Here is a 23,858-nt window from a genome sequence, read left to right on the forward strand (position 1 = left end):
TGAGAAGAGCCAGGTGACTGCAGGGGAGAAGGTCAGAGGTTCTGCTGCTCTGTAAATACTTCACATGGTGCAGGAGCATCTGAGGTCAAACAGCACATCAGAAAGAGTCCTCTGTGGTGGTGACAGGATTAAACTCGAGAGTCCCTGTGTAGGCAGTGTCTACCCCTATTTCAAACCTAAGGAGAGATGCATTTTAAGGATAAGCACTTGTTTACTGATTCATTAACAACGATAATTATATTGTAATACTTTGTATAAGCCCTTTCTGAGAGCGTTTATTCACACAGTTGTTCACAAATCAATTCAAATACGAGTGCAAACATAATATGTGAGAGAAATATTTGTAAAGGCTTATAAGCAAACATCATACATATATAAATCCGCAAATACATTACCACGGTTACCTAAATCATTAAAGATCCCAACATTACCCTGGGAATCCCAACATAGAAATAACAGTAAACACTGCATCTAGACAGTGGCGCATGGAAATGATATGAACCTCTTGTGTATATAAGCTTATTCTAAATTTGTGGTTTAGAATTGTCCAAATAATTTTTTTTCACAGCCTTGTATTCCAAAATATTCATATTACAAAGGAGGGTTATTCTTTACTGTATTTTTTTTTTAAATTTAATTTAATGTCAGAAATCCAAGGAAAAGGGCATTTTTATTTATCAGTTTCACAGGGAGGCATTATGGAATGTGTGTGTAGGGTGGGAGGGGGAGGGGGGGTAGAGGAGTTTGTTACAGCATTTCTCGAAATGCGTCAGATTGCTCTGGCTGTCCGGGGGAATGTGACGAGTCAGTAACATGCTTGCCTTCTGACTGTTTTCTCACGGGAAAAACACCAAAGAGACAAACAGACGCTTATGTGACCGTTTTTTTCATGTCATTTTTTTTCTACAGGTTTGTATTTAGAGGAAACCAAGCAGCAGGACTGTTATAGCAGCGGCGCAGGGACATTAGCCGCAGCTACTGCAAAAAGGGTTACAAAGAATAAAGTAACTCACGTGCGTCCTTGAATCGGGTTAAACGTCCTAAAACATGACAATAGAGGAAAAGCGCTAAAAGGCAAAGCATTGACTATTTCACATGTTTTAAGGGGGACGTTTGAGGGAGCTGCAAAAATCAGGCTGCTGCTCCAGACCTGCATGCTGATCTAATTTTCACGCTGATAATATGATCCATGTGTTTATAAAGCCGGCATGCACATAACCACTCACATAAGCAGTTTGAAGAAGAATAAGGGACCTGTTGGACTTCAAGGAAGCGCAAAGGTGCTTACCATGGTAGAAATGACACATTAAACTTGTGTTTGCATATATATGAAAACACATGCAAACACAGGTTTAATGTGCCTCGTATTCAACTTTTAATTCTGCCGCTCCACTGTCAGTGTCTGCTGTATTTTATCTATCAATTCTTCCGTGTCATACAAACTAACACGAGCGTTTATTCCCAGTTAGTGGGTTCAGTTTTATCTGTGCATAGCTGGCCAGTACGTTCGGTGTTCAGCTTGGAGCTCTGTCTCATACACATATCTTTCCGGTGTATCTGTGGGAGTGGTTTGGAGTCAGCGCTCGCGTGTCACTCAAGCGGAGTCAGCTGCTGGCACGCGCCCCCGCTGCAGTGAAGCGGTGCTCGCAGAGCGAAAGTTTTTTTTTTTTTTTTTTTTGAATAGGCTCTGTTGTCTTGCTGTGGGCGCACTACTCCTTTTACAGACTTCTTGTCCTGATGCTTTCCAACCTCAGTCGCAACTTTTACCTCGGTTGATCCAGCAATGTAGCCCGCAGGCGTGCAGAAGAGTATTTTTGTGTGATATTTTAACTGGATACTTTTGTTTCGGGGGCTACAGAGCGCGCAGCTAGTTGGGCTGGTCTGGTGTTGTGTGGTTGTGCGGGATCCGGTGACCGCTGGGGCAGACAGGCCACCATGCTCCGGCCGTGGGCTGCGCACTGGGTCGCAGCTGTGCTGCTGTGTCGGGCGGTGGCACAGTACTCCAGCGATCAGTGTAGCTGGCGAGGAAGGTGAGGATGGAGACGAACAAAGGATTTGTGGTCATATCAGTTCAGGAGCAGATATCTTTTCATTTGTGAATGTCAGGCTGATAATCTTGAAGCATTGCGCCGTTTTAAGTGATGGCACGGACAACACATGGTTCATTCATATAGGCGTAGATTATTAAGGTTTGGTTAAAACAATCTTGTGACTTAATGTGCTGTTTACTTACCCCGTGTTTTTCACAAGTGATGAAAGAAAGAAAATTCAACCGTGTGTTAAAAGGATAAGTGTTTCTTTGAGCCAGTTCTGTTGTTACGCATGGTTTTGGCGTTAGATGAGTAGTTTTAGTAAGATTTAACTTTATGTTCAAGAGGAGCCCTCATGGCTCAGAGTAAAATAAGTGGAAGAAATGTCAGTGAAAACAGGAGATGTTTTGGAAGTGCTTGTGGTTATTGCTGAGAAATGTAATGACGTCACATTTCATTATTAATCCTTAATTCGTTTACTGGATTTTCTTTTTCTTTTTTTAGCTCAGTCAATACTCTCGAAAAGGAAAGTGTCAATATGACAAACAGATCATAAGAGTGATTTTCGTTGGTTTATTTTGACAGTGTTCCTCTCTGTAGTTTCTCTAAAAATGCTTCCTTTAAGATTTTATGTATGCATGATCACAGGAATGTCTCTAATCTAGCTCCTATCTTAAGTAAATACAGCCACATGGCGCCTTTGATCACTCCTCCAAGTCCCCAAGTCATAAAAAATGAAAGCCTGTTCTTTACACTCTGTGTTGTAAACTTCATCAGCCTTAAACTTCTAACAACTTAATTAGTCCCTGATGCTGAGGTGGCTTATCAGCACAAGAGACAAGTGAGAGATTTGCTGGCAGACAGCTGCAGGAGTTCTCCTCATTGGTCTTAATCCCTTCTATATGTTTCTTTAACTTTGTTTGTCCAGCACGTTCCCACTCCCTTTCAACATGTAAATGAATCAGAACGGTAGCAATATTGAAATGTATTGAATTTGGTATAGCATTTTTTTCTCTCTCTTATTTTCTTTATTAAATGTACCTGTATATTGTTTACTTGTTTGAAATACATTAACAAACAAACATGTTACAGAAATTTCTACATCCACAAAAATGTTGTCTGGATTCTGTAGCCTAGGAGTACAATCTCTGTAGTACTGGTTAAAGGTTGATTTGATGATATTATATTATAGTCCTTTTATATAGCCATATGTGATAAAAAAAAAAAAAATCATCGTCTTTTTCTCTACAGCGGTTTGAGCCATGAGTCCCATCGCAGAGATGTGGAGCAGGTCTACCTTCGCTGCTCACAGGGATCTCTAGAGTGGCTTTACCCCACAGGGGCCATAATTGTCAACCTGAGATCAAACATAGAGTCTTCACCAGGTCATATGTCAGGTCTCCATGTGTGCATTAAACCTCAAGATTACTCCCAGGTAGAGTATGAGACCAATGTTGAGAAACAAGCCTTAGTGTATAATCAGGAGTTCTGAATGTGTCTGCTTGGCCCACCTTGTTCAGGGTTCTCATGTGTACCTGGAGCATGCAGGGGATCTGAGGCTGCTGCTGGCAGAAAAGGACCAGGCTCAGGGAACAGTGCATTGTTTCAGCCTGGCAGAGGGGGTGCTATTTGTGGAGGCTATCCCACAGGCAGACATCAGCCGGAGGATCACAGCTTTCCAGTATGAGCTGGTGCCCAGTCAGGGGCCAGCGATGCACATGTTCCCATATCTGCAACCTGGTTTAGGTAACAGCCTGCATTTTTTTCTTTTTCATTATTTTGTGTTTTGCTCTTGTGTGACTGGTGAAATTCATTTTCTGGTAACTTGATGTAATGCTGAGTCATTTCCTCTTGATGCATGCTACTTTTCTTAGCTCTCGGTATTCAGTACTCAGTCCCAGTATTCAGTGTTACTGTTCATAACACTCATTAAAGATTAAATAATGAAACCTATTTCTCTATTTGCTCAAATATCAAGCCATAAAATCCAGAATATTTTAGATTGATTTCACATAACATTAAAAATTAATTGACTTTGTTGTAAGCAGGGACTATATAAAGAACAGTTCATTAATGATGCAATAATAACCTGATATGTCAACATGGATTCTGGTAAGCTCAGAATCCATGTTGAGCATTCTTGTGAGAAATGATATCTAAAATTTAAATAATGAGCAGAAAGCGGTGACAATTTCCTAATTTTAAATGATAGTTAAACACTGAAAAAGGACAAATATTCATTGTATTATGTAAACTCAAATAAATTCCCAGTGATTGCAGCTCAATTTTCACATGGTTTTGCAAATTGTCCACAATCTTTTGGTAACTTGGTAAAATGTTACTTATAGCTGGCAGTTTAGTAACGTGAAATGAGGCTGACAGACCAGAGCTGGAAAAGCAAAAAGGTTTGGTAAGCATGAGGCCTCATTACTGTTTCACCCTTGTTTCTTCATCCCACCTTGAAGTAGCCCCTTTTCTGACACCCCACCCCCCTCACACACTTCCTCACTCCCACTCTTCCCTGTATCAGCCAGACATATAAAAACAAGCAAGCCAATCGAAAGGTCTCACTAGGGTCAAGCACAAGGGTCAGCCAATCGTCTCCCAGCTGTCAATCAAGAGCAGATCTTCGCCACCCCCATTAGAACAGGAAAATTTGAGTAGCCCACCCATATGAGGGAAGTGGTGTTGAGAGGAACTGTGGTGGGTGGAGAGTCGCACTGGACTATCTTTATGAGAGCGAAGAAAGCCTTCCCAGTGAAACTTCCTGTCTGAGTGTGTCAGTGTGCCTTGGTGTTTTATAGCTGTTTTTATAGCTGGCAGGGTCAAGGGGTAATTCTCCAGCTATATCTCTTCCCTCACCTGCTGTCTTCATTCACATGCTCTCTATACCTCTTTTGATGTCTGATATCTAAGAAAAACCCACCAAGACTTTGAGAGTGAAATAGATTAATGGGAAACTAGATTAGATAAAAATACACAAACTAAGGAAAAATGTTTGTCTTTTTTATAGTAGCTCTTTATTAAAGTGTTGTTGTTGTTTTTTGTCATATTTTCAATTTCAGTCGCCTGCAAGCCTTGTTCAGATGAAGAGGTCCTCATGGCTGTGTGTACTAGTGACTTTGGTAAATAAATATCCACATGCATACAGATTAAATAATTGATTTCACATTTTGCAAAATATACTTTGCTTATTACCTTTGAAAGGTTTGGAATTTAAGCCTTGGATTAAATTATTGCCATTCAAGAAACTAGAAAGAAAATGTCACACCAAAACTAAATTGGAATTATGTAGTGCAGTGTTCTTATGTTAAATTTATAGTACTGTGTTAAAATGACTCCATAGCTATAGCATAAACTACACACACATATATATGTGTATATATATATATATATACATATATATATATATATATATATATATATATATGCATAAAACCAACACGGCAAGCTGATCCGTACTTTCCCAGAAATGTAGGCACATGCAGCCCAGACTGCGACAGCTTTGATCAGTTTCCTAATCACATTGATTTGCTGCGTAAACAAATCATATCAATTAGCACAAATGTACTCAGACATTAAACAAAATGTAATGGGATATAATTGTATCTCGCTTGCTCACAGTGTTCATTAATGCATTAGCCTGTGTTCTGCTAAGTAGTCTTGAGGCATTTTCTTGCTTTTATGAATCTGACAATCATGTAGATTTAGTCTAAATGTTCTCTTCATTCTTCATCTTTTCATTTGAACATTTATAGTTAACAGTCAACAGAAAGACTCAGACTTGCACAGTAATATAACTCTGATATTAGCAGTACACCAGGGTAGGGAGGTTATGACAGCAGTTTTTTTGGGTTTTTTTTTTTTAAAAAAAAAGAAGCTTTCATTGCTTTCTGAAGTTTATTTAATTTTAACCTGTTGATTTAATTTTCTTTTATTAAAACTGTTCCTTCTCTGTAGCTGGCAGTGGTGTCTTCCAAGGCGTTGCACCAGGTACTAACAAGCACTCCATGGCGACAGTGACTCTGAGACGACTGTTTCACCAAAAGAGCAGGGTGTTTGCTTGGGGTGGAGCCAGAGGACGGAGTTGGAGTGGTCGTATCAATGTTCCTGCACAGTGCAGTGTGCGTCCTGGAGGGGACGAGTATCTTTTGACTGGCTCTGTCCATTTTGGAGAAGCCTGGCTTGGCTGTGCACCACGCTACAAAGACTTTCTAAAGCTGTACATCCAAGTACAAAATGCAGGAACAAACCCATGTCAAGTAGACACAAACTGAGAGATCTGTTCTCGGCTCTGATTTTAAACAAGGAGTGCTTCAGTCAGCGAAGAAAACGTGCAAAGGTTACAATTTGGAAGATGGGTCAATAAGGGACTGGAAGGAATCTTACAGATTTATTGTTTTCGTTACAGGCTACGTCTTCAGAATCGTATCAGTTTTATGACATTTTAATAGCCAACGTGCTACTTAAACCGAAATGTCCCTTTGGCTTTATTTTGCTACTGCATATGTAAATATGTTTGTAAATCTGTGCATGAGTGACTGTGAGTGAAAGAAGGAACGAGAGGCTTAAATTTAAACTCGTGCCTACCTGGTTAACATTTTTATTCTCTTGACGATACTGCTCATTCTTGAAATGAAAGTTTGCTTTGTAAAAAGCTTTCTGTAAAATTTAGGAGTCTTCTGACAGAAGTGTATAGTACGCAGCTCTGTGAGTCTTTGTGTGTGTGTGCTGCTAATGAGTTCAAAGGGACTGTACATATTTACAGAAATTAAAGATATGTGTTGTTATCTCACCAAAAAGGTACACACTTGGCGTGTTTTTCAGGTTGTGAATGTGTTAGTATGACCTCTATGTCCTGATAGAGGGGCCCTGTTTATAATTTATTAACAAATCTGCCACTATTTGTCAGATACTGCACGGCACAAAGGGGCTTAGTGTGGCTGGCATGCGGATAATTGAAAACAACTGACAAGTGAAGTTTGTAGTAGGAACAGAAAGTGAAGGACCAAAAGTTACCAGGCTTTCTGTCCACCCACATGGATGCAAACAAAGACTTATTATCCACCTAACTAACCAAAAGAAAAAACTATTATGAGTGCTCAGTGACCATTAGCTGGCAGGAGAGCAGCAGTGCGTCAGTGCTGGCGTTGCTGCCCCTGTGGAGCTTTGATGAGCCACTGTTCTGTTTGGCATCTGCTTTCCCTGCACATGTATATGTGTGTGTGTGTTTGTGTGTGTGTTCACTACTGAGTGAGAGAAGTGGAAGCAATTATATTTTCCACCATAATAATCCGGGTAGCTCAGATACTAATATGCTAATGTTTTTCTCTCAAATTTTCAAGTTTATACTAAACAAAACCTTTACAGTGTACAGCCCTAAAGGTACAGGATATTCATTGTATACTTAATGTAGGAGTAGTTTTGAATTGTAGCCTAATGGCAGGAGAAGCATGTCTGCCAAAATAAAAAGGGACTGCCAGATGGATTGATGGCTGAAACTACTAAGGCTTGATGGGCGGAGAGCTGAAAGACGAGGCGGATGTGTGAATGACCTTAGAGGCGTGTATGTGCACCTTTCCTGCTGCCTGCTGTCAACAGTCTGTGTGTGTGTGTCAGTTTGTGTGTGTGATGTTTTTGCTCTTTCCTCAGGAAGACCAAGAATGGATGGAATGTTCCCCTTTCACACACACACGTTTGGTTAACTATTGTTGTGAGGACACTTGTTAAGATAATGATTCCCCAGGCCCTTACCTCAGCTCATCACAACAGACTGCCTAAACATATTTATTACCTTTATTATTAAACTGCGTCTGCACCTTCAAACATCTCTTTGAAGATGTGTCTTAAAGTGATTACAGTCCAAAATGTCCTCAGTCTGAAATTTTCACTCAGCTCATAAAAATGGTTAGCCAAGCAAACAAATACCTCAGTCAATCCAAACATAAGGTTGGATTATTCTACTTTATTTTTTTTTAAATTGCGATGGTGCCTGGCTCGGGTTTCTTTTTCTTTATTGGTGTCTTGTGAGCCTACATGCTGGGCATATTGCTTAATGCATGACACAGTAATAGAAGTAATTCATCCTCATTATCTTGGCCATTATACTGAAATACTATATACTGAAAGCAACAAAGCTTTTAAGCCTGTTGCTGAGCACTTCCACAAACACTTCAGCAACTTTATACTGCAGTTTTAGAAAGTTGGATGATTCACAAGAGCTACATGAAACAAAGAATGTTCAACACTGAAGGCTGAGATAATCTGACCTTTGATGGTGTGTACAGATAGTAAATTTTAAAGACTGGATTATTCAGGTTTAATGGAAACAATTGTGGGTTAAAATTTGTACAGCGTGACCTTTAAATATTCCAGTCTTTATGCATCTGTTCAACAACTGCTGAGAAACTAGAAGAAAAACACGACCAGAACTGGACTTCTTAACTGATCAAAAACTAAGTACAAGGACACAGAGTTGAAGTTGTCATCGATGGCTAGCTTAACATGCAGCTAATATACGATGTGTGCTGTAAGTGCTATTTGTCATAAGTGAGGATGGATCTGAGTGAAAAACTATGAGGAACTGAATACTAATATCATTTTTAAAATAATGGGATTATTTCATAAGATGTACATTCCATCTGCAAAGTACTCACAGCGTTTCACTTGTTCCACATTCTGTCATGTTACAGCAAAATCATTTTACCTCAGAAATTGTAACAACAGTTAACTTAAGGCACTTTATATTGTAAGGTAAAGACAAGTTATTTCATTATTATTTATTACTGGGCAAGGTTTCCGAACTTTTTCCTCTGTACGAATGCTAATTTTTCTCATCTTTTTGTTTAATCTATAAAACAAGGTTAATTTCTGTTATTTACTTTCAGTTAACATGTAGAGACATATAGAGAGGCATCAACACATACCATTAAAGCTAAAGATAGAGACCTGAGAGGGTCAGCTCTATATAACAGTGCAGAACATCTTAACATACTAAGGTTCTGTGTGTGTTGCATAGGTGTGCTTGTCTTGGGTTGTAGTTTGAGAAGACCACAACACACGCGCCCTGCGCACTGCCAACATGCACACAGGCTACACTGCAGAAACCCAACCCACAATAGCAAACACTCAATACCCCCTGGCAACCCATCTTGGCAATGGTCCAGCTTGCCTTGGCATCCTCGCTAATTCGGGACACACTTATCCTTCTGCATGGGGGTCTTAATGCTAACCTTTAACTGTGAGAGTGTGTGAGATATGGAAACAGTTTGTGCTACAGTATGCAAGGGGCACAGCTGAGCGGTCAGCTGGAGTCCAGGGAATGGCTGAGCTCAGGGAAAATACACATGTATGCTTCCACCCACATACTGTATACTACCAGTGGCATTTTATAATGCACTGGTCAGGGTGGGGTCAGTGCTTTTTACATGGTGGCGCAATATTTTAGGTTGTAAGTATGTCTGGTTTCTGAAGGAGAAGGCTGTGTGTGTGTGTGTGTGTGTGTGTGTGTGTGTGTGTGTGTGTGTGTGTGTGTCTTTAGAGACTGATGCACTTAATCTTTAAATATAGAATGGGAAAAAAACATCTTTAGTAGTAAACAAAAGTAGATGCAGCGTGACATTTACTGAAATTCTTTTTTTGTGTTTCTGCGACTGTGTTCCGCAGTGATCTTGACAAAATTTTTGAGAAAAGGATGATCTAATTATTAACTTCTAACTATTACTATTATTAACTATTAACATTTTGGATGATATTTGTTAAAAGAAAGACAAAAATGAAATGAAAAAGGAAAGAAGGAATACTTCTGGAAAAAGAAGTAAATGTTTTTGATGCATATCAGTTAAAAATGACCTTTTATCATCAAATTATCAAGATGTTTGAGAATGATAATAAATAATAAATAAATATTCTAATACCATATGGTTAGAGTGTTAATGATGATGACCCAAATTGATTTGCACTGGAAATCACAAAAATGAAAAACTATTCAAAGTCTTGTAAACAAATCCTGCAAACAATATAAATCCGGAGCTATTTTAACACAATGTAAAATTATTAATCAGTATTAATCAGGGAATATTAATCAGTCATGGTCCTGTTGTACATGAACCTTCTTATTATGATATTAGGTTGTACTGCCCCTCAGTGGCAGGAAAATAAAATTCTATTCTAAGTGTTAAATTTGTCAGCTGAACTGTTTTAGTTCAAAGGCACAATGTTCCCGCAATTCATCAGACAGAAGTCATTTTCTAGTACCAGTCTAATCACTTTGAATTACATTAAAGAATGTCGAAAAATTTCTACATTAACCCCTGGAGGGTCTTAGAAAAATGCATACACTATCGGTCTTAGAGCCACAAATCGACCCTAAGACTCTCCAGGGGTTAAAAAAAAAGGCAAATGAGCACGAGTTGAAAAACATTTGTATCTCAATGCAGAAGTGAAAGCTTCAGTACTGCCAATGACATGTAGTAGCTCAAACTGTGGGTGTCCCATTTTCAGTACGTTTCCTGTCAGCTTTCTGTTTCTACGAAACAAAGCAAAGATGTGGATCCTTCGTAACCTGCTGTTCACCATCTGCAGTAAGTTGTCTAAATAGCTACAAAAGTAAACAGATGAAGAGTACAAATTTAAGATTTAGATTTATATGCATTAAATCTTTTTTCTTTTGTAGTTAAGGTCAGAAAAACAGCTTTCATTAGGCTCGGGAATGTTATACATGACTCTTGCTCTGACAAAATAAATAATTATATGTATTTTTTTAAAACTATATTTTCATGATTTTACAGTTGCTCTGAGGTGTGTGATCAGTGCAGTAGGGGTGATCCATGTGACTGGATATGTGGGGAGTATAGTTAAAGTTTCCTGTTCCTATGATGAGGGTTACGAGTCTTATGAGAAGTACCTGTGTAAGAACAACTGTGGTGACAGTGATGTTCTTGTTACAACATCGGAATCAAGGAAAAACAAATACAGGATCCATGATGACAAAACAGCACGAATCTTCACAACGACCATCTCTGATCTTCATTCTGCCGATGCTGGGAAATACTGGTGTGGAGTGACCAGAACTGGAAAAGATATCTACACTGAAGTCAAGCTTAAATTAGTACGAGGTAAATAATCCCTCAGCTAGTTTTACCAGGATATAAAAAAAAAACACCCAGCACGCCCCTGCGGGCGGTTTATCCTTCAAGCTCGGGTCCTCTACCAGAGGCCTGGGAGCTTGAGGGTCCTGCGCAGTATCTTAGCTGTTCCCAGGACTGCGCTCTTCTGGACAGAGATATATATATATATATATATATATATATATATATATATATATATATATATATATATATATATATATATATATATATATATAAATATATATATATATATATATATTTATTATATTTATTATATTTATTATATTTATATATATATATTTATTATATTTATATTATATATTATTTATAATAATTTTATATGTCACCTAACCACATGATGGTGAAAAAAAAGAGCAGCCTTGATCATTTATTTCCGCTGAAAATTATTGTGGTAATCTCGAGCTTGTGGGCGGTAAACTCTCAATAGACATCAATGCCTATCTGAAAGCACAAATGCATGTGAAGCAAGAAAAAACCCACAAGAACCTGAATATAAAAATGTCATGCTGCTCTTCTGCGACTCTAACATGTCATTTGACACTGTTTATATTTTTGACAGACAGCTGCTGTGACACTGTGACCAAAGTTCAAAGTTATGAGGGATACTCTGAGTCTGTCAGTTGTCCGTATGAGTCTCAGTATCAGAACAGCCTGAAGTACATCTGCAGAGGAAACCAGCCCTCCACATGTCTGCAGCAGGCACTGATCACCTCTGACACCAAATCAAATGGACGATTCACACTTGATGATGACAAAGTGTCAGGAACATTCACAGTAAACATTAACAGCTTGGTCAAAAGTGATTCAGGGTCATACCTCTGTGGTGTCCAAAGAAACTCGGACCTGGATGTTTTCTCTGCTGTTGAGCTGGAAGTCAAAGGTGAGAGGTCATTATAATATCACTTTACACCAACTGAAAGACAGCCTACAGTACAGTTTTCTGCAAAACACTTTTTAGGAAAGCTGAATAGTTTGTGATTTCACAATTTTGTCTTTCCATCTGACAGAGTGGTGCTGTGTCAAGTCAAGTCAAATAAATGGTACTGTAGGACATCCACTAATTTTTCAGTGTCCCTATCCTCCACAACATCGGGATAACAGGAAGTTCTTCTGTAAGGGAGACCATCGCAACAAATGCACAGACATGGTGACGAGTCAAAGTAGATTTGCAATAGAAGATAATGGTTCTTCCAGCTCTTTCTCAGTGACGATCACAAAGATACAAGCAGATGATACTGGGACATACTGGTGTGGGTCAGACTCTCAGTGGAGCCATGGAAACTACACCAGGATTCAGCTTTCAGTCGGTGAGACGAATACTTGTGCATGAAATAACATGGTTAGAGCTGTAAGTTACACCCTATTCTCAGACCATTGTGTTAGTGTGTCATGTCATTGTGTCATTTGTAGCGTGATGACTGATGACACTCGTGTAAAACTAGGACTACGGAAAACCTCATTTACTGCTGCTTACTTACACTTTTTTGGTGGCTTAAATATAGACACAGCCTCTTCCAGCCTCGCAGAAGTACCTCTGATTGTGTACTTAGTTCTCCAAGCTAAAAGCTAAAACATTATTATTATACATAAACATAATATTATTCTAACTAATTATTCTATTTTCTAATGAAATATTACTGAAAATGAAAATATATATATGATGATTCAATGATGATTCAATTCATTCAATTCTCGAATGAGAAAAACATGCACCTATAACAGGGTGTTTTACTGTTTAAATTAGTTAAAGTCTAACTTTAGCTCAGTGAATACTTTCAGAAAGACTTAACTGACTGCTAGAGTTCTACTCCTTCCTTTATTTTTTAAAAAAAGTTGCTAAGAGCCTTGTTTCTCCAACAGTCTTTCAGCAGCACACTGGCAATGGAGCTTCCACAGTGGAAACACCAGCACAAATTTCAGGTAAACTTATGAAGGGTACGGTATATACAGTATGCATCTTTTAGTCTATAGTGCTGTTGATCAGTGTTGTGAGATCAAATATTTTACCTCTCCATAAGCTATGGATACTTTTTGGAACTAGTTATAGTTTCATGGCAAAACAGAGTGTGTGCACCCGTGGCCAACAGCAAATATCAATAAAAAGAAACATTATCACAAAGGATAATGTTTGAGGATGTTTTTTTTACTGTTTCTGTTTTGGTTTCTGTTTTTCAGATGCAGGACAATATGTGGTTTACGCTGTGCCCGCCCTGCTGCTGGTACTTATATGTGTCCTTGTGCTTATAGTTTATAAGTGCAAACGTCAGAAAATAAAAGGTATATTCTGGATTCATAGACATGCACAAATTTCATGAAATGTACATGCGAAAAGAGCATAACCACGTTTTATGCTGTGTGTGTTCAGGTAATGAAGCTGTCGTGAACAGAAATACATCAAAGACAGGAGGTTTAGAGGAAGTAATGGGTGCAGCAGAAAATGGCGTAAGACAACAGCAGACAACAAGTCTCACTATACCACAACTAACTGATTTTATTCTTAGCTGTGTTCAATACAGTACTTTGCAAAAGACTTTCATGTAATTTTTAAAAAGTTCTCAAGGCTTTCTGAAGGTCATTCAAAGTTTTTCTTTGGACATTGGTTCACACTCTCGTTTTTGTTTGTTTTTTTCCAATAAAAATAAAAGTAATGTTCGAATCTCCACTTCTCCAAAGCTGTACAGCCCTACTATGTCCTCCTCCTCCTGCATATGAACTGAAATCAGCTGATAGTAGCACGAGTGAGCAGGAAGAGCATATAACTGAAGAACCTTTGTAATGCAAGTAACAACATAACTGTAACTGTAAGGGAATTACAAGGCGTCCCACATCATAAACATTTCATCGTTTATGAGTTTTTATAATTTAACAGAGCAGAATTATGTCAAACATCAGTTTGACACTAGATGAAAGCACTGCTACTGCTATGCACAGCTTCATGGAGCCTATAGCACGGCTTCAGTCTTGTCATGTGACAGTGTTGGCGTTTAGTAAAGGTCACAGATCACCAAAATTGCAATTCAAATTCTTTTAAGCAATTTCACTTGGAGAGCAAGAGGTTTGCAGGCATTGATAACTATGCCTTATAACCCTTACTGTTCTGAGCATGATATCACTGAGATCCCTGGAGAAAGATTCTACAAAACAGGAGTTTGAACTTAAGGATGAACATAAGCAATAATTTAGGATTTGATCAAAATATTAAACTTAAATGTCTGTGTGACCACAAAAAACATGTTTACATTTAACTCAAGAATTCAAACACTAATAATGTTCAACACTAATATAGGATCAAATAATTAAGTAATCACATTTAAAATCACCATAATTGCAACAGGTGTGACAGTGATTTGATGACAAAACTTGATGCTCATCTTGAAATTGTGGGGATTACAACTGATTTGAATTAGTTATCACAACAACAAGCACGGTTTAAGGAAGAAATAATCAGTTAAGATTTGAAAACATAAGAGAAAAAAGAGAAGTAGTCCCTTTGCTGGTTCTGCAGTTCGACAGTGTGAAATTAACTGCCGACTAAAAAAATTTATAGTAGTGGATTGTCTCATTGAGGTATTTGGGGGTAGCATGAAATGTTTTTGATGCAGACTCTGGTCCACAGGCTACACTTAAGAGAGCTGCAGCTTTATACTTTCTATGATGTTGAGCTGAGAACATGTGGGAAGCATCCAGTTTTAGACTTTTTAACTTCTTTTCACCCTAAAACTTCGGTAAACTATGGAATTTATCTGCAGCAATATTTGAAACATTATTTGCCTTTAGTGTTCTATCAGATTGTAATTGTTGGTCAAACATAATGTATTTTATACACATCTCTTACTATAATTCTTCATATTGTGAGTCTGGATAGATGTGGTTTTACTCATTAGTGGTGAAATCAGATCATAAGACAATCTTAGTTTGAAAGTGGTGCCAGAAAAAAATGTTGTTTTTTAATGTTTGCTTTATAAAATGTTTCCATAACACCATCATGTGTTTTCCATTGGTTTCTGAATAGATTTATGGAAACGATGAAGTTGTGAGGTATTCAGAGAAGCAGACCTCCAAGAGTGCCTGTAACGACTATCATGATGCAGGTGAAGATGAACCAGACTATGAAAACTGCACACAATCTGAAGAAATCTACTGTAATGAAGATTTCCATAAAGCCAATAGAAGATGAGACTAATTACATCTGTGCGTACATTCAAAAACAGATTCAAAGTGTTTTGTTCACCAGGGCTTGCACTTAATAAATGTTCCTTTGTTTTTCATTCTTTTGCTGTTTTCACTGCCTTAGCACACTAAACCTGTTCAGGTTAAGGTATTGCTTGCTGTTGACAGCATGATGTGGACTGTGTGTCATGGTCCTCGGTCTTTTGACCCAGCGTTTTAAGTTTGAGTTTATTTTGTTCATTAGGTTATCTAAGTTCATTTGGTTATTAGACTCCTTGTGTTTTCTTCCCCTGTATTTAAGCTTCCCCTCACCCTTCGTGTTTCATGCTGCGTGTCTTATGTTATCAAGTTTGTATTATTATGCCTAAGTGTTTCTAGTTATTATTTTCCCCTCGTGTTTCCAACCATGTTAAATCTCCCCTGCTCTTCATGCGTTTCATGTCTGTGTCTTACGTTGTCAAGTTCGGGTTGTCATGTCTATGTCTCATTATGTTTCCTGTTTTATTGTGAAGAGGTCTGGTGTTCTGTGTTCATCATGTTCAGTTTTACTCTCCCACTGTGACGTCATTATGTTCATGTGTGCCAGCTGTTTCCTCATGTGTCTCCACTTCCCCTAATCACCTCCTGTGTATTTAAGTCCTCTGTTTTTCAGTGTGTGATTGTCAGGTCGTCTGTTGTCCACGCCATGTTTCCTATGCCATGCTTCCAAGTTTCTTGTCTAGGTTTTTCTTATTGTTTGTTTAGATTTCCCAGTTTAGGTTTGTGTTAATTTTGCTTCAGTTTGCCTTGCCCTTTGTTTGTACCTTTTTTACCAGCCATATTAAACGGCTCGCTTTTTGTTAACATTCAAGTTTTGTTCCCTGTTCCTTGGAGTCTGCATTTTGGGTCCTTTTTCAATTCATACAGTCTGCCCTCGCCAGACTGTGACACTGTGCTTCTGAAACTGTGAGAAACCAACCAAAAATTAAATGTAATCATTGCTTTTTTCATTTTATGATACTTTTCCCCCCCCATTGGTTTCAATTGAAGATTTCTGACACAAGCAGTTACTGGATTCAATTTTGCAGACAAAAGTAAACATTATTCATCAACATGTGTCACGTAACCATCTAATAGCAGCACAAATGTGGCAGGTTTCCCCCGTGGAGTGCTTCTATTAACCGACGTATATTTTTGGTAATGCTTGGTTTAAATTTGGTAGTACAACCACAGTACTAAGTGAGATAACCGCAGTATTGTATTGCTTAAATTTATGATGATGTATTTATATATTTTTTGTTTTTCTTATTCTTCTATGTAGGAAACTTTTTTTCTCACTTCTAGAGAGTTTGGTGCCACTTGAATGAAACCTTCAACTTTAATTTTCTTCTGAGGAGATTAAAAAAAACTCAACTTCCATCAAAAAGTCTCACTTTCATTGTCACTGGTTAGTGTGTCACAGTGACCCTGTGGTTACAGCACCAGTAATTTTACTGCAGTATTTTACAAGAGTGCAGTTTGCATCACTTGTTAATAGGTATAAAGATTGGATACAGGTATGTTTCTTGCAAAACTTTAATTCTTGCCTTTCATTTTATTGTAATTTTTAAAAAATAAGTGCTATATTTAATATTATAACTTCTTTTTACTTTTCACTAATGATGTGGCACCAAATAATTGGTTATGGGCATAAAGTGAACAATTATGACGGTATTTGAAATGATTAGATTTGCTTTTCCAGGGGACCATTTTGGACTTTCCAGACAGACAGAAATAAAGACGACAGAAAAACATGACTGTTGTTCCTCTTTTGTGATGAATCTTTCTGTGAAAATTGGAAGTGACTGTAGTGGTAAGCATATTGCAAAGGAAACTTTTAAATATAAAAATAACAACACACTTCTCACGCTGGATCTGGATATGTCACCCAGTTGCTTAAAGAGAAAATCAGCTAAAGGTTTTCTATGAACAAATCTGTTTTAATTTGTGCTCATTGCATCACAATAGAAGGAAAATACAATTCCAAAGCACAATATGACAAGAGAACAGGGAACATTTAAGAAAATGTTGGCATACATGGGTGTTATCAGCTGCACTACCAAGCTTAAACCAAGAAGGATGATAGTTGCTCCATTAGCATTATCTGACAGAACTAGTTAGCTGCTTTACCAAATATATGGGGAGTTTTTAGAACTGTGACTGTAGAAATTCTTGGTTTACTGACCAAATTTAACTAAAAAACTTTTTTTGATAATTGTTCTAATAATTGACATTTCTTGTGAAATTAGACCAACTTTTCAAGGACCCAGCTTTTTAACCTCCTGAGACCCGAACTCTTTCATGCCATGCATTTTTAATTTTTCTTTGCTATTTGGGCTGATTGGGACCTGATGAAAGTAAAAACAAAGAATTACCTGATTTTTGGGGGGGGATTTTTGTTTCTGAGAAAAATGAGATCCACATATGAGGACATTCGTTTTAAATTTCAATAGAACAGTGGTAGTATACTCTCCTCGTAAGTGGATATCATGCCCTTGTAGAGGTTAATTTGTATTTTGGTCTAGATAATCCAAAACGTGATGTCCGCATATGTGGACACCAGGTCCCAGGAGGCCCTTGGGCAAATTCAGCAGTTTTAGTTTTCTGGTTTGGCTACTGGTTGGATAAAGTAGCATTGTGGTGGTGTTAGTTTAAGTTCTAAGACTGTTGCTTCTGAACCATTAACATAATTAACAGAGAATAAAATGCATGTTTGCTGTGCTTCTTTTATGTGAATGCAACATTGATAGTAAGATATAAAACTCAAGGGGCCTGTTTATCGAGTGATTTTAGTTTCAGTTCTTTAAGCACAGTTTCCTAAATACACTTACAGTTAACAATTTCAGTGCAAAACCTAACTTTTACAGTGTTCTTTGTGTGAAGTCTGTGAATATTTCTTTCAACACTAGGAGGCATACGTCAGTTACAAATCTTAAAATGCCTCTAGAAGATGTCCAGTCACCTCTGTACTGATAGTCTGGCTCCACCCTGGCTTCCTTGTTGTGTGCGAGTCATTCCTGTCAAGTTTCTGTTTTGATTAACCAAAGCAAAGATGTGGATCCTTCAAAACTTGCTGTTCACCCTTTGTAGTAAGTCGTTTAAATAGCTACAGAAGAATAACAAATCTGTTATTGGGAATGTTATTATACATGATTTTCGACATGACAAAACAAATAATTATTACATTTTTATACTGTCTTTACTTTACAGTTGCTCTGAGGTGTGTGATCAGTGCAGTAGGGGTGATCCATGTGACTGGATATATGGGGAGTGAGGTTAAAGTTTCCTGCTTCTATGGCCAGGGTTATGAGTCTTATGAGAAGTATCTGTGTAAGAGCAACTGTGGTAACGGTGATGTTCTTATTAAAACATCAGAATCAAGGAAAAACAAATATGTTATCCATGATGACAAAACAGCACGAATCTTCACAACGACCATCTTTGATCTTCGTTCTGTGGATGCTGGCAAATACTGGTGTGGGGTGAGCAAATTTGGAAAAGATATCTACACTGAAGTCGAGCTGAAATTAATGCCAGGTAAATACATTCTTCTCAAAATGTATTTTATAATGAAGTAAAATAATTAAGATGATGTTAAAGACAATCAAGTTTGTGTTTCCAGTGATTACAAGGTGACATAAAATGTAAATATAAGGTGTAAAGGATTATTTCCTTTATCTTTTTGACAGACAGCTGCTGTGACACTGATTAAATCACACAAACTCTGGGTCTCAGGCAATCTTGTTGCAGCAAGCTAAATATAAAACATCCTCTCTCTATTCTGTGGCTGTACAACATTTTCTGATTCTATTTATAATTTTGACAGACAGCTGCTGTGACAATATGACCAAGCTTGAAAGCTATGAGGGATATTCTGAGTCTATCAGTTGTCCGTACGAGTCTCAGTACCAGAACAATTTGAAGTACATGTGCAGAGGAAATCAGCGCTCCACATGTCGTCGGCAGGCACTAATCACCTCTCATAGCAGACAACATGGACGATTCAGACTCGATGATGACAAAATCTCAGGAAAATTCACAGTGACCATTAACAGTTTGACCAAAAGTGATTCAGGATCATACCTCTGTGGTGTCCAAAGAAACTCGGACCTGGATGTTTTCTCTGCTGTTGAGCTGGAAGTCAAAGGTGAGAGGTCATAGTTATATGTCATTAATTCAGCCAAAATGAAACACTGTTTTCTGTAAAAGTCTCTTTAATAAAGTTGAATGTGATTCTTAAATACTTGGAGGAAAGTACACAAAGATTCAGCTGTCAGTAGTTAAGTTGAACAGTTGTGTATATGACAGCAAAATTAATGTCTTTGTTTGCACCCAACTTGTTAACCATGGACTGCAGTTTTTAATTCAATTGTCTGACGTGATGAAATAGTACAGCAGCCAACTGGTTTCACACTAAATGCAAGAAATCTGCCAAAAATGGAACTGCTGAGAACACTGCGTACTAAGGCAGACACATCACTTCCCACAGTATGCATCCATGTTGATAGGACCTCTTCTAGACTCTCAGTGATTGCATTTTTTTCACAGATTATAAAGTAGTTTTTGACTTTCTTTCATATAAAACTGATGATCAAAGTACTATTGACCTGCAAGTTCTTTAACAGTTTTTATATCTGTCTATCCACCCACCCATCTATAAATCGATCTTTATATAAGCATAACTAAGCATATCTTGCTTTATCCAACACAGCCCCTAACACATTTTTTAATAGTGTATTTAGTGCTAAAAGCTAACCCCAGGTGTTTATATAGGGGGTTATCATTTATACAATAGAAGACAAAAAGATATGCACTACCTTTTTTATACTTTCTATGTTATATATGTCATTTTTTCTCTTTATGCCAGTGAAATACTTTGAAATTTACATAGGCTATATGAGGCTTTATGAGTAACAGAAAGAGTGAGTGTCGGAGCCACAATCCACAATGAAACACAGAGCATCCGGGAAATCTTGAGACAAGCTGCTCCAAGAATGCCTCAGGAAGCCGAATACAGATGATGATGAGCCACAGAAAGAGGAACTGTCATGGATAACCAAACCACATGGGATGCACCATCAACAGATAGAGGAAGTGGCTGATATCAGGACATCCTACCAAAGAGGCTGGCTTAAAGGAAAACACAAGAGACTCTGAACAAGGAGCAGAAGACCACAACTAAGATAAATCAGAATCCCACCAGAGCACGACATCAAGAAGAAGGAGGACAAGATAACTGTGAAGTACCAGGGGCAGAAGGAACAAGTAGACCAGTGAAAGGAGGTAAAATCCAAAGTGATCCAGTGGTAATTGTACAACAGCTTCAAGCACAGCTTAATAAAGGTCGCAGCAAGTTTCAGTTTCATCTGTGAAAGGAAGACTTTGAGCTACAGGTTTGACAGGATGAGTTGCAACAAGAAAGCCATTGCTAAGAGTAAGACAAAGAGGCTTGTCTGGGCCATGAAACACCGCCATTGGACTACTGAATACTGGAAGGAGGTATTATGGACTGAGGAATCTAAATTAGAAATCTTCAGTTCATCGCGCAGGATTTTTGTATGCCGTCAAGAAGGCGAAAGGATGGTTCCACAATGTGAGAGGCACCCTGAACCAAAACTGCTAGCACAGCATTCTGCAGCACCATGCAATACCCTCTGGTATGCATCTATTTCAGAGTGCAATCAGACATTAAAGTGCATAATTATTTTATAAAAAACTGGAAAAATTGGGGTGTTCTAAAACTTCTAAAACTGAGCCGTAGTGTATATATAACATTTGTAATTTTTTTTCAGATGTTTTGGATGGGTTTGGAGCAGAGATAAGTGTCTGGTTTGAACAAATATGTGAATGAATTCGTCCCAACTTAAAGTTTTCTGTGATTATCTCTTTTTCAGACCATTCTCTATAAACTCTAGAGGTAGTGTTTTCCAACTGACCCGTCAGGCTCCAACAGTCATAAAATGTTCAACTGAGCACTGAGTTTCTGACATGTGATTGGCTTATTAGACTTATATCTTCATGAGCAGTTGAACAAGTGTGCCTTACAGAGAGGCTGACAAGTGCATATTGGTCTGTTGATGTGGTTCATGGTTACAATGTGGGTAATTCCCCTGGGATTAAACACAAGTAAAGTCAATGTGCTCGTAAGTGTCAAAACAGCTGTGTAAGCGTGCACCTGTGATCAACAGTTGTGCTGAAATGCCAGTAACTCAAAATGAACTTTCTATTCTGTTTTTAATTGGTTTCTATTTTTCAGAAGCGGTGCTCTACGCAGCCTACGCTGTTGTCCCTGTGGTTTTACTAATATGTGTCCTGGTTATTATTTATAAGTACAAATGTTACAATGTGAGAGGTATGCTATAGTTTATATTTACACACATATTCAGACTCTACACTCAAATGTGCATGCAGAAAGAGCTGAAAAATTTCTTAAACTGTATTTTCAGCAACTAAAGCTGTCATGAGCAGAAATACACCCAAAGCAGATGATGTGATAGATGCAGAAGAAGGTGGAGTAAGTCCAAAGCCTATATGTGTATAATACACACACACACACACACACACACACACACACACACACACACACACACACACACACACACACACGATTATTGATTAAACTGAGACATTGACCAGCTAACTGGTTATCAGTCTGCTTTGGTTTGGATTTAAACTTGTTATCTCAGGGACGCTTGTGGACAGAAGGAGTTTTTAAAACTAAAAATGATTTAGTGATGAAAAGAAATGTTATAGAGTGGTGTCGACTACTGTGATGTTTAGAACAGAAAAGTGAAAAATTTAAGAGAAGAACTCACTCAGCTGGTTTTATGCTTCTTTAGTATAATGTGACATTAATTGGAAATTAATGGATTTTATAGTCGTGCTATGATGTGTGGAAGTCATCCAGTTTTAGAACTTGTAGCTACTTTAACCTCTTAAGACCCAAACTCTTCCACGACATGCATTTTTAATTTCTCCTTGATATTTGGGCATGTTGAGGCCCAATTAATGTAAAAACAAAGAATTACTACATTTTTTTAACCTTTTTTTTTTTAAGAAAAATAAGAGCCACATATGAGGATATTTTTTTTTAAAATTTTGATAGAACAGTAGCAGTATAATGTCCTCGTAAGTAGAAATCCGGCCCATGTTGAGCAAAATTGAGTATTCTGGTCTAAATAACCCAAAATGTGATGTCCACATATGTGGACGCCAGGTCCTAGGAGGTTAAATCAGCTTCTGTGGTTCGGTCAGTATCTGTCATATGTAAAACATCTGCATTTAAAACATTTTTATTATATTTCTTGTAATAAAAGTTGTCACTACATATATTATATGAGCCTATGTATACTCATATACTGCAACCAGGGTCTCTGCAGCATATGTGGTTCCCTAGCCTCTAACTATCTTTGTTGATTCTTTAGATTTATGGAAATCAAGAATTTGTGGTGACCTTCAAACAGCAAAGCGCCTTGAACCACTTTGATGATCCAGGCGGAGATGAACCAGATTACGAAAACGTTACAACTGAAGAACGCTACTGCAATGAAAATTACCATAAAGCTCACAGAAGATAAATATGTACATATGTGCTTAAACTGTGGGTCTCAATTGTATGCAGATCCTGTTTGATTCATCCTTAACACGAGGTGCTCACCAAAGTACCGCTGTTGTTCAACATTGTCACTGTCTTACAAAGTCAAAGTCAAAGTCAAAGTCAACTTTATTTGTCAATTCTGCCACATGTACAGGACATACGGAGAATAGAAATTTCGTTACTCTCAAACCCTAGATGAAATAGCAAATGAACATTTAAATAAGAGAGTGATTAAAAAATGCAAATAAAATAATTAAAAAGTAAAAATTTAAATAAATAAATACAATACAAATTAACAAGAAAGCTATGCAATATACAATATACAATATTCAGGTAAGGGTAAATGACATTGAGTGTAAACCAGGCAGAGTAGTGCAAATAGGCAAATAGTGCAAATGGAGATTTAGTAATGTACGGTAAGAGATAGTATAACAACAAAGTCTTATGAGGTAATGGCAGTCCAATGCTCCACAAAGTGACTGGTAACTGGTGCAGGCCAGTGAGTGAGTCAGAGAGAGAGAGAGTGTGTGTGTGTGTGTGTGTGTGTGTGTGTGTGTGTGTGTGTGTGTGTGTGTGTGTGTGTGACAGAGTTCAGTGAGACCATAGAGGAGAAGAGGCAGAATCGGGAGGGAGTTAAGCTTCCTGACAGCCTGATGGATGAAGCTGTCCTTCAGTCTGCTGGTCCTGGCCTGGAGACTCCGCAGTCTCCTCCCTGACGGCAGCAGCTTGAAGAAGCTTTGCATTGGGTGCGTGGGATCAGCCGCTATGCAAAGGGCTTTTTTAGTGAGACGGGTGCTGTAAATGTCCTGGAGGGAGGGGAGAGAGACACCAATGATCCTCTCTGCAGCTCTCACTATGCGTTGGAGGGTTCTATGACAGGACGCATTGCAGGCT

The 23,858-nt window shown here is 38.1% G+C and overlaps 3 protein-coding genes across 4 annotated transcripts; all 3 read left to right on the forward strand.

The window, feature by feature from the left end:
* Window positions 1–1,579: 1,579 nt before the first annotated feature.
* metrnlb (meteorin like, glial cell differentiation regulator b) lies at window positions 1,580–6,832 on the forward strand. The gene is made up of 5 exons (XM_085277552.1): window positions 1,580–2,030; window positions 3,282–3,465; window positions 3,551–3,776; window positions 5,096–5,155; window positions 5,991–6,832. Exons 1-5 carry the CDS (start codon window positions 1,936–1,938, stop codon window positions 6,305–6,307), a joined length of 882 nt encoding a protein of 293 aa, XP_085133678.1. The 5' UTR covers window positions 1,580–1,935; the 3' UTR covers window positions 6,308–6,832.
* Window positions 6,833–10,550: 3,718 nt separating this feature from the next.
* On the forward strand, window positions 10,551–17,108 carry LOC146573032 (polymeric immunoglobulin receptor-like). Its single transcript, XM_085277555.1, has 8 exons — window positions 10,551–10,612; window positions 10,820–11,146; window positions 11,739–12,059; window positions 12,187–12,486; window positions 13,040–13,099; window positions 13,355–13,456; window positions 13,545–13,621; window positions 15,192–17,108. The coding sequence occupies exons 1-8, from the start codon at window positions 10,576–10,578 to the stop codon at window positions 15,354–15,356; spliced, it is 1,389 nt and encodes a 462-aa protein (XP_085133681.1). The 5' UTR covers window positions 10,551–10,575; the 3' UTR covers window positions 15,357–17,108.
* Window positions 17,109–18,376: 1,268 nt separating this feature from the next.
* Window positions 18,377–23,267, forward strand: LOC146573033 (polymeric immunoglobulin receptor-like). Of its 2 annotated transcripts, none has more exons than XM_085277560.1 (6): window positions 18,377–18,456; window positions 18,578–18,904; window positions 19,194–19,514; window positions 21,624–21,719; window positions 21,814–21,881; window positions 22,792–23,267. In XM_085277560.1, the coding sequence occupies exons 1-6, from the start codon at window positions 18,420–18,422 to the stop codon at window positions 22,942–22,944; spliced, it is 1,002 nt and encodes a 333-aa protein (XP_085133686.1). In that variant the 5' UTR covers window positions 18,377–18,419; the 3' UTR covers window positions 22,945–23,267. The 2 variants fall into 2 exon arrangements, with proteins under 2 accessions (XP_085133686.1, XP_085133687.1); XM_085277561.1 differs by having other exon boundaries at window positions 21,814–21,876.
* The last annotated feature ends 591 nt before the right edge of the window (window positions 23,268–23,858 follow it).

Source organism: Mchenga conophoros, linkage group LG6 (genome assembly GCF_057382185.1).
Source record: "Mchenga conophoros isolate Kocher_MC1m ecotype Shallow Benthic linkage group LG6, M_conophoros_male_GT1.1, whole genome shotgun sequence".
Taxonomy (NCBI): Eukaryota; Metazoa; Chordata; class Actinopteri; order Cichliformes; family Cichlidae; genus Mchenga; species Mchenga conophoros.

Excerpts from the sequence above, each read along its gene's own strand:
- metrnlb (XM_085277552.1), top strand. The coding sequence starts at position 1,936 with ATGCTCCGGCCGTGGGCTGCGCACTGGGTCGCAGCTGTGCTGCTGTGT. Across the intron at positions 2,031-3,281 it reads CAGTGTAGCTGGCGAGGAAG|CGGTTTGAGCCATGAGTCCC; the intron begins GTGAGGATGGAG and ends TTTTCTCTACAG. Across the intron at positions 5,156-5,990 it reads TGTGTGTACTAGTGACTTTG|CTGGCAGTGGTGTCTTCCAA; the intron begins GTAAATAAATAT and ends CCTTCTCTGTAG.
- LOC146573032 (XM_085277555.1), top strand. The coding sequence starts at position 10,576 with ATGTGGATCCTTCGTAACCTGCTGTTCACCATCTGCA. Across the intron at positions 10,613-10,819 it reads CCTGCTGTTCACCATCTGCA|TTGCTCTGAGGTGTGTGATC; the intron begins GTAAGTTGTCTA and ends ATGATTTTACAG. Across the intron at positions 13,457-13,544 it reads CAAACGTCAGAAAATAAAAG|GTAATGAAGCTGTCGTGAAC; the intron begins GTATATTCTGGA and ends GTGTGTGTTCAG.
- LOC146573033 (XM_085277560.1), top strand. The coding sequence starts at position 18,420 with ATGTGGATCCTTCAAAACTTGCTGTTCACCCTTTGTA. Across the intron at positions 21,720-21,813 it reads CAAATGTTACAATGTGAGAG|CAACTAAAGCTGTCATGAGC; the intron begins GTATGCTATAGT and ends CTGTATTTTCAG. Across the intron at positions 21,882-22,791 it reads TAGATGCAGAAGAAGGTGGA|ATTTATGGAAATCAAGAATT; the intron begins GTAAGTCCAAAG and ends TTGATTCTTTAG.